The 14892-nt window shown below is 44.8% G+C and overlaps 1 protein-coding gene across 1 annotated transcript in view; it reads right to left on the bottom strand.

Annotated features, from left to right (window-relative positions):
• Nucleotides 1–14892, bottom strand: part of rhobtb3 (Rho related BTB domain containing 3) — a gene marked incomplete at its 5' end in the record, with an annotated part of 189879 nt that overhangs the window by 15264 nt on the left and 159723 nt on the right. Inside the window, 2 exons of the mRNA XM_084315621.1 lie at nucleotides 10117–10213; nucleotides 12610–12776. Coding sequence (XP_084171747.1) covers nucleotides 10117–10213; nucleotides 12610–12776 — 264 coding nt within the window. The remainder of the gene's footprint in view (nucleotides 1–10116; nucleotides 10214–12609; nucleotides 12777–14892) is intronic.

The following is a 14892-nucleotide window of genomic DNA, read 5'->3' as shown; positions in this document are numbered from 1 at the left end:
GGGAAGGCCCTGCTATTGATGACCTCAACATGCAGAGAGATGGCAGAGGAGAGATCCATCCTCCAACCCCATTTTCCGCCTCCCGTCCTTGCCGGTGGGGGCAGAAGGCTTCCCGCCGCCGCTGCTGGCCCTGCCAAGAGGGCTAGGAGACGAAACGACGCTTCAGCCACCGCCGGCCCATCCCAGACCGGAGGAGACGGTAGGGAACGTCGTGTCCAGCAGACTGTAACCTATCGTCCCTCCGGGGCTCCCCGGGGTGGCCAGACTCGAGCGGCGCGAGGTGGCAGGCGCCGTTGAGTGACTTTTCCCCCTCTGTGTCCCCTCCTCTACACCCTCCCCGGCCCCCCTATGATTTTGTGCCTTGATCACATATTATTTATTTAATAAAAAAGTTCCCTGATATAAGGGGGACTGTGGTTGGCCGAACAAACTGTGTGTTTCTTCAATACAAATCATGTGGTGGGGTTGTGTTTTATGAATCTACCCTGTTACGTTGGGGGAATGAGTTGTGTTGTGTTACGAGTTTTTAAGCAAGGTCTGCAACTTACACTCGGTAATAGGTTCTATTAGCTTGATGCTCCACATGCAATTAGAACTGGTGATATTCCATTGCTTTAACTAAGTATGTGTTCACAACGCTGTGTTGTTAGTTGCAGTAATGCTCGTACACACTTTTCATGGCCTAGCCATTACTCTCGTTCAACGTCTTCCTATAGCTTAGGCTGCGGGTATGGGATTCACGCACAGGCGACTTGTGTTTTTTGTTGTAATCCCTTTTACACTTTGTGGGTAGCTAACATTGTATTAGCTTATGCTATATGTGTTTTGTTCTACCAGAGGTTTTCAAAATGGCTACGGTTGTTTTCTGTGTGTAGGGATAGAAGGTGTGTTTTTCGGGAGGGGGTGTCGGATAAACCCCTCCTTTACCCACTTGATTGGTTTAGAGGTTGTTGACCCTCCTGCTAAGCCAGTCAGGGCCAAGCCAGTGCTTGGCGGGGGAGGGGGGGGGGGGGGAGGGGTATTCTATCGACTCCTGTTATGACAGGATCCGGTGGGTTTTCCCCGCCCGTTATAGCGTTGTTGCTATGGCGACGCCTTCCATGAGCTGGTGTCGTAAAGATGTCGAGGGTAGAGCGCAGGACTTAACCTGCTGCGCTCGTTTTTGTGTCAAACTTGAGTCTGTTGGTCACGTGTCTCACAGTTTACATATCTTTTTCTTGACCGTGGTCTCATGTGGGAAGGTGTTTCTGGGGGAATCTGGTCTTACACTCTGGTTAAAAAGAGTGACTGGATTAAAATCATGTGAAAACACAGGGTTTTTTACTCCCAGCTGTGCAGTTAGGTCATACATGTGATGCCTTTTCTTTATTTTATAAAGAGTTGAATGTTCATTCATGGAGTTGATTGCATCTCGCCCCTCTTGTCGTTTCCCTGGGCGTCTTGGGGATTCAATATGGTGGTCTAGCCGGCCTATTGTTGATGTGGGTATGTCCAAACGCACACATAGTGCTGGCTCAGGATGTGCTTTGGCCGTTGCTGACTGGCGCGCCTCGTTTGCTTTGGTGAAACAGCGTTTTTATGGAGCAATTGGGATGGGGGTTTTTTCCTCTTCCGACATCCTGTGTGTTGTCGATGGGTTCCCGTTCATGTCAGGGGATGATGACGGAATGGGTCTGGGCATATGGGAAGGGTCTCACGCCCTAGGGGTGGGCCGCCAGACGCGGTTCATACCGACACGTCTGGGTGGCGCCTTCTTTTTATGTTGGGATCAGACGCGCATATCTGCCCCTTCTCCTGGGGTTGGCAGGTCGGCGTGGTTAGGGCACGGGACTGGTTCTGGTCGCGCTGGTCCAGATCAGTGCACCCGTTGTCCGCTGGGGATGCAGATCTGCTGTTCTGGTACCCTGAGGGACTTAGGGTTTTTTCGGGGGGAAAAATGCTAGGTCGATCCGGGTGTCACAGGGTTGTGCGTTATGGGACCCCTTGTTGGTACCGAGTGCGGGGTGCTGGGGGCTGGTCTTCCATATTACGCTCTTCTCTTGCGTTTTGGCGCTGAGGAGCCTGTTGGGTGGGGTTAACCTCCTTTGGGATCCTGTGCTCCCCGTATCGCCGGGCCCGGTCCGGGGTGATGCCCGTTGACCTGTAGGCCCGGGATGGCCCTGTTGGGAACCGGAACGCGGGCTGCGGTGGTACCGCCGGTGCGTTTCGGGGTTTTCCTGAGGGGTTATGGGACCAACCATTGCATGGGGTAATGCCTGGGTGGTTGGTTCTCTGGTGTGTTGCTGCAGTGTCAACTCCCGGTTCTCCGGTTGAGGGTGCCCCTGCACGTTCATGACGTCTGCCGATCGTATGGGCTTTTCTGTGGGCAGCTGTCAGGGGCCGTGTGGTCTACGGATCCCGCTCCTGACGTGCTGTTGAAAGCTTGGTTATGCGACAACGCCAGCATACGCCCCTTCCGCCGGGGCGGCTGTTTCGGCTGTCCTTCTGGCGCCTGCCTCGTCCGCAGTTGTTCCAGGCTTGGGTTGACAGCCTGTTGCCTGGTCTTCCCCGGTGCACTGCCTGTTCCGTTGGTTAACTCTTGTGTGTTATGACCATGCTGTCTGCCTGTTGCAGGGCTTGTGTTCCAGGCGGTGTGCTGTTGAGGGGGACAGGGCCCGCTCGGCTGAGGGGCCTTTGTCCGAATACGCTGGCGATGTGAGGGGCGGGGTCACTAGGTGCCCCCCTGGTGGGGTCTTGATGCTGGCATCATGGACTTCTCCGGGCCCCCATTCCGGGGGTCCAGTCCTTTTGGTGGGTCTGGGTCTTCCTTCGCGCTCCGCTGCTACGGCCTTGCCACGGGGTTGGGTTTGCCCTTGACCCCGTGATTCTGGGGGCAGTAACGAGGTTGTTCCTCCGTTCGTTCCCGGGTGGCATGCGGGTTGTGCGTGTGTGTAGTCGTGGGGTCAAGCCACGGTCTGCTCACCCTGTGCGTTAAGTTGCTTGAGAGCTCTTCGCACGGTCGGGTCCGTCGCCTTCCCGTGAAGCCTCTAATAGGGGGGATACCCTCCATTAGGGGGGGTCGGGGGGGCTCGGCCCTCCCTGTTCTGATGGTTTTGGGGGGCTGTCAGCGGGGTGTATTTGTCAGCCAAGTGGCTCCGCTTGGCCTCCCTTGTGCAGAAGGCGAAGCCAAGCTAAGCCACTAACGATACAGAACGTTAGGTTATGACTATAACCAAGTTCTGTTAGTTAGGGGCGATGCTTGGCTTCGGACGGCCGCTGCAGCCCTTGACCTCACCTTGTGGTGAAAGCTTGGGAAGGAGGAGAGCAGGTGACCACACACCTGCTTATGAAGGTAAGCTGATGAGGGGTGTGGTCAGACTAATACTGGTATTAGAGGTACATTTGTGGTTTATTCAGTACGCGTGCACGTACGCGAGATAGTGCAGAAGGCGAAGCCAAGCATCGCCCCTAACTAACAGAACTTGGTTATAGTCATAACCTAACGTTAACTACACTTCAAAATAGAATTTTTTTATTAACAACTACAGTCACTTTGCAAATTTCAAATGAGCTGAACCACACACTAGCTACTGCAAAATGTAAGAACAATGTGGGAAATAACAAACATAAACTAAAATCTAATTAGCGAGGGTATAATAAGACAACATGATGATTTCAGGTTCTTCTAGAGGAGACGCCGCTGCTGAAAGTAACCAGCTCTGAACTCCCAGCTCTGGTGCGTTTCTGACTACAGGCCCAGAGGCAACTCTCTCTAGGGAGCCGCTAAATGAGGAGCACTTTAATTTCCATATCATTTAAATTAATCAATGAGGAGCAGTTTAATTTCCATATCATTTAATGAAGTACAATCTGGTGTTGCTTTGAACAGCTGTCAGGTGAGGGGATCCCAGGGGAAAACATATGCACTTCAATATGTAAAGGATAAGCAACAAGTGATTGTGCGTTAAATGGTTTGGGGGGGCGAAGAATCAACCGGCACGCAGCCATAACACCGCTTAACGCTCGCCTACAAGCTGATTATACCGCTTATACCATGGTCATTTGCCAAAAACAAAGAATATGTGCCATTTATTCTTATTTTCATCATTAAAATATAAAGAAATATATTCATGCTTTGCTCACTGCTGACTTTCATTATTGTCCCTCTGCGTTACCTTAGCAACTGCTTGACAACCACATGTCACTTGACTGATGCTGACAATGAAAGCTAACTTTATGCTAGCAAGCCTTTCTGTCAATAACTTTGCCTGTGGTTAACAAACAGTGAATATGATCTGACAGTATGTTTGACAAAAAGGCTGGCCTGCTTGCCAGACATCTCATTGTCCACAAATCAAGTAACTTTTTCCCCCCACATCAAATGTGCGCAGTATCACTGTGAGTCGTAACCTCAAGTAGTCACAGTTGAATTGCGAGGACGGGATGTGCAATGATATGAAGGGATTATGCAAATCCAGGACTAAATCGCCTCTCCCCATACCAATCTGCTTTGCTAGCTCTTATTTTAGAAAAAGAATAATCGCTCCAAAAGAATAATACTGCGTGCGTAATTGCAGAAGAATGTGTAACACAGCAGTGCAAAATAATTCATGGTGTTTGATGTAAGCGCATTGATGCCAGAGCACATTGGGCTGAATAGCGAAACATTTTGTAACATTGTTACAAACCTTGTCCTAGAGACACCATACCAGAGGTATCTAAATACTATCTTATATTAACACTCTTTAGAGACACCGTACCAGAGGCAGTCTAATATACTATTGTATATTAACACTCTTTAGATGGACTGACTAATAGACTAGGATACTACTGTACATAATATTTTTGCAAGGCTTTTTCTCTCCATTTACATCCAATCCTCGCAATTCAACTCACAACAATGAATGTACCTGAGGCTACTGATAGTGATACAGCTGCCACGCATATATGACATGATAGACAACTGGGTTAATCTAAATGTTACATTGTACAGTAAGTGGGGAGTGTAAACAAGTTGAACGCTGGCTGTGTTGTGAAATGTGAATAAACCGTTAAGTCACGCGAAATAACGTTATACGCGAAGCTATACAAACCAATTACATAATCCTATCCAACATGTGTAAAGGCACACACAACATATTCCAGTTAACGGTATATTTTTTTAATGATTCGTTATGGCGTAATCAATACTTCCATGCGTATAAATTGCGTTCAGCCTCTCTCTCTGGAGTTAACGGAGTTTCGACTCCTGGCTAGAGGAGCTTGTCTCGGCTCATGCGGGGGGCCAATCAGAGAGGGGCTTCGCTCAACCAATCAGAGAGGGGTCTGCAGAAATGGGAGGGGTCTGCAAAAATGGAGTTCAACCAATCAGAACAATGAATGAACACTACACAACAACAACCACCAAACGCACATGGCACACACATCCACACGCACACACTCACTTTAAACAAACACACTGTAGCACCCACTCCACACACTTTATAGCACACACCCACTTTAAACAAACACACTGTAGCACCCACTCCCCACACTTTATATTTATGGATGAAGGATTGCACTACAACTCGTACACCTTACTGTAAATTGTACCTAAAATTGTACCTCATCCCATTTCTGCTTTGCACTAGATAGTACTGTACATTAGTACACTGCATAGTATTGTGTATTGTATATTATATGGTAACTCAGAACATTGTACATATGTCTATACCGAACACTGTGACCTCATTTTCTTCTTCTAAATTCATGCTATATTATGTTATTATGTTATTTGATACTATCTTGTCTAGCACAGTCTCTGGAGCGTAACAGTAAGAAGCATTTTGTATGAAAGTATTCTGTACTTCTGTATGACAACTATTAAAGAACTTGAACTTGAAAACAGACGTCTGGCCAGCAGGCCAGCTATGGGTTACAGGTCGGGTAGCAGATGAATTTAGAATGTTGATACATTTTTTGCCAGACTACATACATTTGCTTTAAGCGGTTTTAACCGTTTGGGGAGGGTGTAGAGACTATCCTACTGTCGGTCTGAGGAGGGTGTAGACTACCCTACTGTAGGTCTGGGAAGGGTGTAAACTACCCTACTGTAGGTCTGGGGAGGATGAATTGAACCCGGGTCTCTGCGGTGGTAGCTTAGACCTCTACACTACCCAGTCACACCAGTGTTTAGACCTCTACACTACCCAGCCACACCAAGACCTCTACACTACCCAGCCACACCAGTGTTTAGACCTCTACACTACCCAGCCACCCCAGTGCTTAGACCTCTACAGTACCCAGTCACCCCAGTGCTTAGACCTCTACACTACCCAGCCTCCCCAGTACTTAGACCTCTACAGTACCCAGTCACCCCAGTGTTTAGACCTCTACACTACCCAGCCACCCCAGTGTTTAGACCTCTACACTACCCAGCCACCCCAGTGTTTAGACCTCTACACTACCCAGCCACGCCAGTGCTTAGACCTCTACACTACCCAGCCACATCCGTGCTTAGACCTGTACACTACCCAGTACCCAGCCGCGTCTCTACAATTCGTAGCCGCATTTCTGCAGACCCCTCTCTGATTGGTTGAACTCCATTTTTGCAGACCCCTCCCATTTCTGCAGACCCCTCTCTGATTGGTTGAGCGAAGCCCCTCTCTGATTGGCCCCCCGCATGAGCCGAGACAAGCTCCTCTAGCCAGGAGTCGAAACTCCGTTAACTCCAGAGAGAGAGGCTGAACGCAATTTATACGCATGGAAGTATTGATTACGCCATAACGAATCATTAAAAAAATATACCGTTAACTGGAATATGTTGTGTGTGCCTTTACACATGTTGGATAGGATTATGTAATTGGTTTGTATAGCTTCGCGTATAACGTTATTTCGCGTGACTTAACGGTTTATTCACATTTCACAACACAGCCAGCGTTCAACTTGTTTACACTCCCCACTTACTGTACAATGTAACATTTAGATTAACCCAGTTGTCTATCTGTATGTCATATGTTACGATTAATTGAAAATGGGGGACCCTGATGTAAACAAGACGAAAGTCTTTCTCTGGGGTCTGCATTCCCTTAACAATTGTATGTATTGAGCTGTACTGTGTACTGTACCCATTCTGCAATCTGTTAATAAAGTTTTCAATCAATTCAATCAATCAATAACTAGACAGTTACAATATAACATTTAGATTAATTAACCCAGTTAATGCCTTAAGAGAGAGAGGCTGGTGGTCAAGTCAAGTCAAGAGTTATTTGTCACAAGTTGTTTATTTGCATACAATTTTACAATGAAATGCGGGTGGTCTTGCCCGCAACGATGTGCATAATACAATAGTAATAACATAAAGACGATGAATTGAAAATGTCTAGGTAGGCCTACCACAAGTTCAAAATCTGGTATGTCATAAATGTCTAGATGTAGCAGTACTGTCCATCTGTCTACCTGTATGTCATATATGTTATCATGAATTGAACATGGGGGACCCTGATGTAAACAAGACGATGAATTGAAAATGTCTAGGCCTACCACAAGTTCAAAATCTGGTATGTCATAACAGATGGACAGTACTGCTACATCTAGACATTTATGACATACCAGATTTTGAACTTGTGGTAGGCCTAGACATTTTCAATTCATCGTCTTGTTTACATCAGGGTCCCCCATGTTGAATGAATGAATGAATGAATGAATGAATGAAAACTTTATTAACAGATTGCAGAATGGGTACAGTACAGTACAGCTCAATACATACAATTGTTAAGGGGATGCAGACCAGAGAAAGACTTTCGTCTTGTTTACATCAGGGTCCCCCATTTTCAATTCATCGTAACATATATGACATACATGACATACAGATAGACAGTACTGCTACATCTATACATTTATGACATACCAGATTTGCAATTACAGTACTGTTTGTGATACAAAAAGAGTCCAGAAAGAAAAGAGTATATACATTAGGCGTAGAAACTGTACATTGGATTGGGTAGGTGGGGGTGGGGGGGGACTGTACATTGGAGGTGGTGGGGGGGGGGGGGGGGGTTGGGTAGGAGTGGGGGGGGGGGGGGGGGGGGGGGTTGGGTAGGAGTGGGGGGGGGGGTTGGGTAGGAGGGGTGGGTGGGGGACACTGTACAACTGTACAAACAACACTGTACATTGGATTATTGACAAGACCATACTTGGTAATTTACTGTACATTGGAGGGGGTTGTGTTCGGACATTTACAGGGGCCAGTTTCGAGTTGCAGTCTCCCTTAGGTGTTTTTTGAGAGTGTTTTTGAAAGTGGGTAGTGATTCACATTCCTTTACAGCTTTGGGTAGGGCGTTCCACATTGATGTGGCATAATTGCGAAACGTGTTTAGTCCCTTGTTTGAGCCGAATCTGGGTTTAACATGATTTGTGGAGCTCCCTCTGGTGTTGTGATCGTGGTATTCACTGACCTTTGGGAAGTATTTTGTCATGTACATGGGTACCTTGGTCGTGTAGTGTATCTTGTAGACCAGGCCCATTGCAAGTTGCTGTACTCTGTCGTCTACTCTAAGCCATCCTAGGTTGTCAAAGTGGGCAGGGGTGAGGTGGGTTCTAGGAGTAAGGTCAAGCAGTAGTCTGACCAGTTTGTTTTGAGATGTTTGTAATTTTGTTTTTAGCGCCTTTGAGGTGCTTTGGTACCATGAGGTGCAAGCATAGTCGTAGTACCCTTGAATGAGTGCTCCTGCTAGAGTCTTCAGGGTATTCTTGTTTACCAGTGAGGAGATCCGGTACAAGAATCGTGTTCGTTGGTTGACTTTTTTTATTACATTGGATGCCATTTTGTCACAGGAAAGATTTGCCTCTAGGATGGAACCCAGGTAGGTAATATCTTCTTTCCTTGTGACAATATTGTCACCCACTGTAACTGAGAAGCCGTCGGTCTTGCTGAGTTTGTTATTTGAACCGAAGAGAATGGACTCTGTTTTGCCCAATTCATGTTCAAGTTCAATTCATGATAACATATATGACATACAGGTAGACAGATGGACAGTACTGCTACATCTAGACATTTATGACATACCAGATTTTGAACTTGTGGTAGGCCTAGACATTTTCAATTCATCGTCTTTATGTTATTACTATTGTATTATGCACATCGTTGCGGGCAAGACCACCCGCATTTCATTGTAAACTTGTATGCAAATAAACAACTTGTGACAAATAACTCTTGACTTGACTTGACCACCAGCCTCTCTCTCTTAAGGCATTAACTGGGTTAATTAATCTAAATGTTATATTGTAACTGTCTAGTTATTGATTGATTGAATTGATTGAAAACTTTATTAACAGATTGCAGAATGGGTACAGTACACAGTACAGCTCAATACATACAATTGTTAAGGGAATGCAGACCCCAGAGAAAGACTTTCGTCTTGTTTACATCAGGGTCCCCCATTTTCAATTAATCGTAACATATGACATACAGATAGACAACTGGGTTAATCTAAATGTTACATTGTACAGTAAGTGGGGAGTGTAAACAAGTTGAACGCTGGCTGTGTTGTGAAATGTGAATAAACCGTGAAGTCACGCGAAATAACGTTATACGCGAAGCTATACAAACCAATTACATAATCCTATCCAACATGTGTAAAGGCACACACAACATATTCCAGTTAACGGTATATTTTTTTAATGATTCGTTATGGCGTAATCAATACTTCCATGCGTATAAATTGCGTTCAGCCTCTCTCTCTGGAGTTAACGGAGTTTCGACTCCTGGCTAGAGGAGCTTGTCTCGGCTCATGCGGGGGGCCAATCAGAGAGGGGCTTCGCTCAACCAATCAGAGAGGGGTCTGCAGAAATGGGAGGGGTCTGCAAAAATGGAGTTCAACCAATCAGAGAGGGGTCTGCAGAAATGCGGCTACGAATTGTAGAGACGCTACCCAGCCACACCAGTGTTTAGACCTCTACAGTACCCAGCCACACCAGTGTTTAGACCTCTACAGTACCCAGCCACACCAGTGTTTAGACCTCTACAGTACCCAGCCACACCAGTGTTTAGACCTCTACAGTACCCAGCCACACCAGTGTTTAGACCTCTACACATACCCAGCCACACCCCTATCCGTGTCCTTTGAGAGAAACAGTTTGCCGGCCCCCTGCACTGACCTGTGAGCTCCAAGAAGTCAGGCTTGTGACTGAAGATCAAGTAGTTGTTAGCGATGAAATGGAGGAGCCAGACATGTAGCTGCTCTGCGTTGTGGCACTGAGGAGCAGAGAGAAACATCATACTGCAGGCGTTTCTCTTCTTAATAATCACATTGAAACAACAACAGGCACACACATCAGACACAGGCCTAGAGGCAACTGCACATGGAGTGAAATGTAGCGTGACACAGGTGGAGCAGAAACGGACAAACAGACATTGGTAGTGGTGATCTGTTTCTAAATCTATATACTTATTGATACACCTAAATATAACCCATAGCTCTGTATGATAGCATGTACAAATGCTGTATATACCATATATATATATATTTATTCTCATCACATGTATCCACACCTGTCTGTATTTACCTGCCTTTTACAAATATGTAGATACTATATATCTGTACATATCCTACTCTTACTAGTTACGCTGCTGGTCAGTATGACATACTACCATACTGTCTTAAAGTGTCTTTACACCTGTATCACTGTACATATTAATACTACAACTCTGTACATACATCTGATTAGCACTACACTTACTTATACACCTGCATATAACCCATAGCTCTGTATGATAGCATGTACAAATGCTGTATATACCATATTATATATATATATTTATTCTCATCCCATTTATCCACACCTGTCTGTATTTATCTGCCTTTTACACATCTGTAGATACTATATCTATATCTGAACATATCCTACTCTTACTAGTTACGCTGCTGGTCAGTATGATTTTACTACCATACTGTCTTTACACCTGTATCACTGTACATATTAATACTACAACTCTGTACATACATCTGATTAGCACTACACTCAGTAGTACTCATTTGTATATTTTGTACCCAGTTTAATCACCTGTACATTGTATATTACTGTTGCACTTTACTGCTACATTTGCACTCTGGTTGGATGCTAAACCTCTTTTCAGTGTACTGTACTTGTGCTGTATGATGACAATACATTTGAATCTAATGTAATCTAATCTAAATACGGCCAATTGATTTAGTAATGACAGACTCATACAGACAAGATGCTATCTGTTGCGACTGCGTTCTCTTATGGTCTCTGTAGTAGACGAACCTAAACCAGTCTGTTTTCTGCATTACAGATGAAAAGAGAGTCTAATATGAAACTCTTAATGGTACCAAGCCGATCTATTAAAGGGACATTTCAATGAAATTCCTTTTTAGGTTATTATTTTGCCAAAGTAGACATTTTCCAAGATTTATTTTCTATTTATTTTCAAGTACAAGCTTGAGTCTCACATTTAGGGAAATGCAATCCTATGACATCACCGAACTGCATTGCCTGGGATGGTTGAAAGAAAATGTTATGGACAGGGTTGTGTATATTAAACATCCAGAGTTATTGCATATTAAAAGAAAGTACATGTTTAATGATTGTGCGGAAACAAGACTGATTTTCTCTCATTCAATGATGTCATAGCGATGCATTTCCCTTACGTTCAGAGCTCGTAACTTAAAACTCGTAAAAACAAAGACTCATATTCATTTCACCGGGCTGTGCTTTTACAGACCAACAACCTAAAAGTCCATTTGAGTGGAATTCCCCTTTAATAGGAGTGCTGATTTAGAGTCAGCTTCTGTCTGTCAGATTGAATCATCATTGGTCCTGATCACTGACCCCAAATCAGACCTTTTGTGTAGAGACGCACCGATACCACTTTTTCAGTCCCGATACCCGGGCTTTGGGTATCGCCCGATACAGAGTACCGATCCGGTCCATTACTTCTAATGAACAGTATTTTGGTGTCATTGGACAAAAATTATTGAGATATAATAAATGTTTCTCCATTAGAGAGAGAGTTAACATGTTAAACATGTAAATGAAGTCACTTTACTTTGATTCCTGGCCTGTTTTTTGGAATCAAATTTATTATCAGGGAAATTCTCCGATAGGGATATTCTATCTTAGCCTGGAATCGGACCTATATCCAATCCAGTATCTGTGCACATATACTGTGTGACTCCTCCGCTCTCTCTCTCTCTCTCTCGTTCACCCCCCCCTCTCTCTCTCATTCACCCCTCTCTCTCTCTCATTCACCCCACCCTCTCTTATTCACACACCCCTGTCTCTCTATCATTCACCCCCCTCTCTCTCATTCACCCCCCCTCTCACTCTCATTCACCCCATCTCTCTCTTTCTCATTAACCCCCCCCCTCTCTCTCTCTCATTCACCCCCCCCCTCGCTCTCTCACTCTCATTCACCCCCATCTCTCTCTCTCATTAACCCCCCCTCTCTCTCATTCACCCCCCCCTCTCTCATTCACCCCCCTCTCTCTCTCTCTCTCTCATTCACCCCCCCCTCCCTCTCTCTCTCTCTCTCATTCACCCCCCTCTCTCTCTCATTAACCCCCCCCCCTCTCTCTCTCTCATGACCCCCTCTCTCTCATTCACAAACCCTGACACTAAATCACTGACCTTTGCTCTGCGTAGAAGTCTCACCACACTGATGCCGGTGGATGCCAGCTCTCTACTGGGCATGCTCTGGAGGTAGGCGCACACACACACCTCACACAGGTGCTGCAGGCGTTTCACCTGGTACATCTCGGCACAGACCAGCACCGCCATGGCCTGCAGCACGCTGGCTGGACACACACACACACAGTACAGGTTATACAGCTGCATGACAACGTCTGTCTCTCAATAAATCAATCAATCAATCAATCAATCAATCAATCAAATTTATTTATATAGCACGTTTAAACATGACGCTTGTCAACCAAAGTGCTTCACATAGCTAAGCTAAGAACAAAGAAAAGTATAAAATAAACAGAAAAATAAAATAAAATCAACGGATAGACAAAGGAAAAACAAAACAACACGTCAACAAGTAAGGCAAGAGTCAAAGTGAGTCAGGGAAGGCCAGGCGATATAGGTGGGTTTTGAGTTTTGATTTAAAAGACTCGATGGAGGGGGCAGATTTAATGGACATGGGGATGGTGTTCCAGAGGTCAGGGGCTGCGACTGCAAAAGCACGTCCCCCCCTAGACTTTAAGTTAGACCTACGGGTGGTTAGGAGACCCTTATCAGCCGACCTGAGGGCCCTGGCGTTGGTATAGGGGGTCTCTCCGTCTTATCTGTAACAATCATGTTATTATATCTATCTATCTATCTATCTATCTATCTATCTATCTATCTATCTATCTATCTATCTATCTATCTATCTATCTATCTATCTATCTATCTATCTATCTATCTATCTATCTATCTATCTATCTATCTATCTATCTATCTATCTATCTATCTATCTATCTATCTATCTATATCTACCTGTCTGTCTCTCTGTCTTATCTAGATATCAATCATGTTATTCTGTCTGTCTGTCTCTCTCTCTCTCATCTATATCAATCATGTTATCCTGTTTGTTAGTCAGTCTGTCTGTCTATCTATCTATCTACCTGTCTATCTATCTGTCTGTCAGTCAGTCAGTCAGTCCGTCCGCCTGTCTCTTGTCTATCAATCAATAAATCAATAAATGTATCCATCTGTCTGTCTGTATGTCTGTATCTATTTATGCCATATATTCTATGGGAATCGTATGGTTATGTTTAAAGTGAAACATTTCAACATTAAAACCAGCTTGTATCATCCCTCAGGCTCTGGAAGGGGTTTTAATGTTCTACTCATGACCACAGTAAGTTACTATTCCCCAAAGGAAGGAAACGGACGCATTTTAATGTTGACAATCAGCAGAGGCCGTGGAGAGGAGGGTCTGACGGTGTGGGCTTGAATGTCAATTGTGTGCACGTGGGTTAGTGCAGGAGTTGCTGCTGTTGGTGTGTGGGTGTGTTTGTGTGTAAATGAGTGAGCATTGGGTGTGATAGCAGTTGCTTTTAATGTGGATTTGAAGTATTTTATCTCCGTTTTTAAAGCTACTACAAGGGGAATTGTCAACAATAATGATCATATCATTGTCAGATTAGTTGTGATACCTTTGTATAATTACAGTAATCAAATGAGACCATTGTCAAAACAACTGACCTATCACACGTTCTGCCCTCTGTTATTGCCAGAGAATGGCATCTTTCTACCAATGCCCTTTGTAGAGGTGAGAATGGCATCTTTCTACCAATGCCCTTTGTAGAGGTGAGAATGGCATCTTTCTACCAATGCCCTTTGTAGAGGTGAGAATGGCATCTTTCTACCAATGCCCTTTGGATAGGTGAGAATGGCTTTAGACTCAAATATTCATTATTTCACAAGAAAACAGCATCTGTACCAAATATCATAAACATGATTACGTCTGTCTTTCTGTCTTATCTATATTCAATCCTGTCTGTCTGTCTGTCTGTCTGTCTGTCTGTCTGTCTGTCTGTCTGTCTGTCTGTCTGTCTGTCTGTCTGTCTGTCTGTCTGTCTGTCTGTCTGTCTGTGTCTGTCGGTCTGTCTCTGTCTTTATTTCTTTTATTTTCCTTCCCCTCAGGTCCACTCCCATCACAGGACTCACCAGTACATTATAAGCATAAGCACTGCTGTCAAATGAATTACGACAATAAATCATCTATCAAATAGCATCCCCTATTCAAACACAAACATACACTGTCCCAACACCCTGAACCAAACATCATCAATCTATATAAAAATGTCACAACGTCTGCTCTAATGACTTGATCTACCCCCTATCCCCGTCAATCACGAGAGAGGTGTCAGTCAAAACCAACTCCCAGCAATCCTTCACTCGCTCTAAACGTGACATGATTAT

Source organism: Notolepis coatsorum (assembly GCF_963971535.1).
Source record: "Notolepis coatsorum genome assembly, chromosome: 6".
Classification (NCBI taxonomy): domain Eukaryota; kingdom Metazoa; phylum Chordata; class Actinopteri; order Aulopiformes; family Paralepididae; genus Notolepis; species Notolepis coatsorum.
This window is presented reverse-complemented; position numbering and strand designations above follow the sequence as displayed.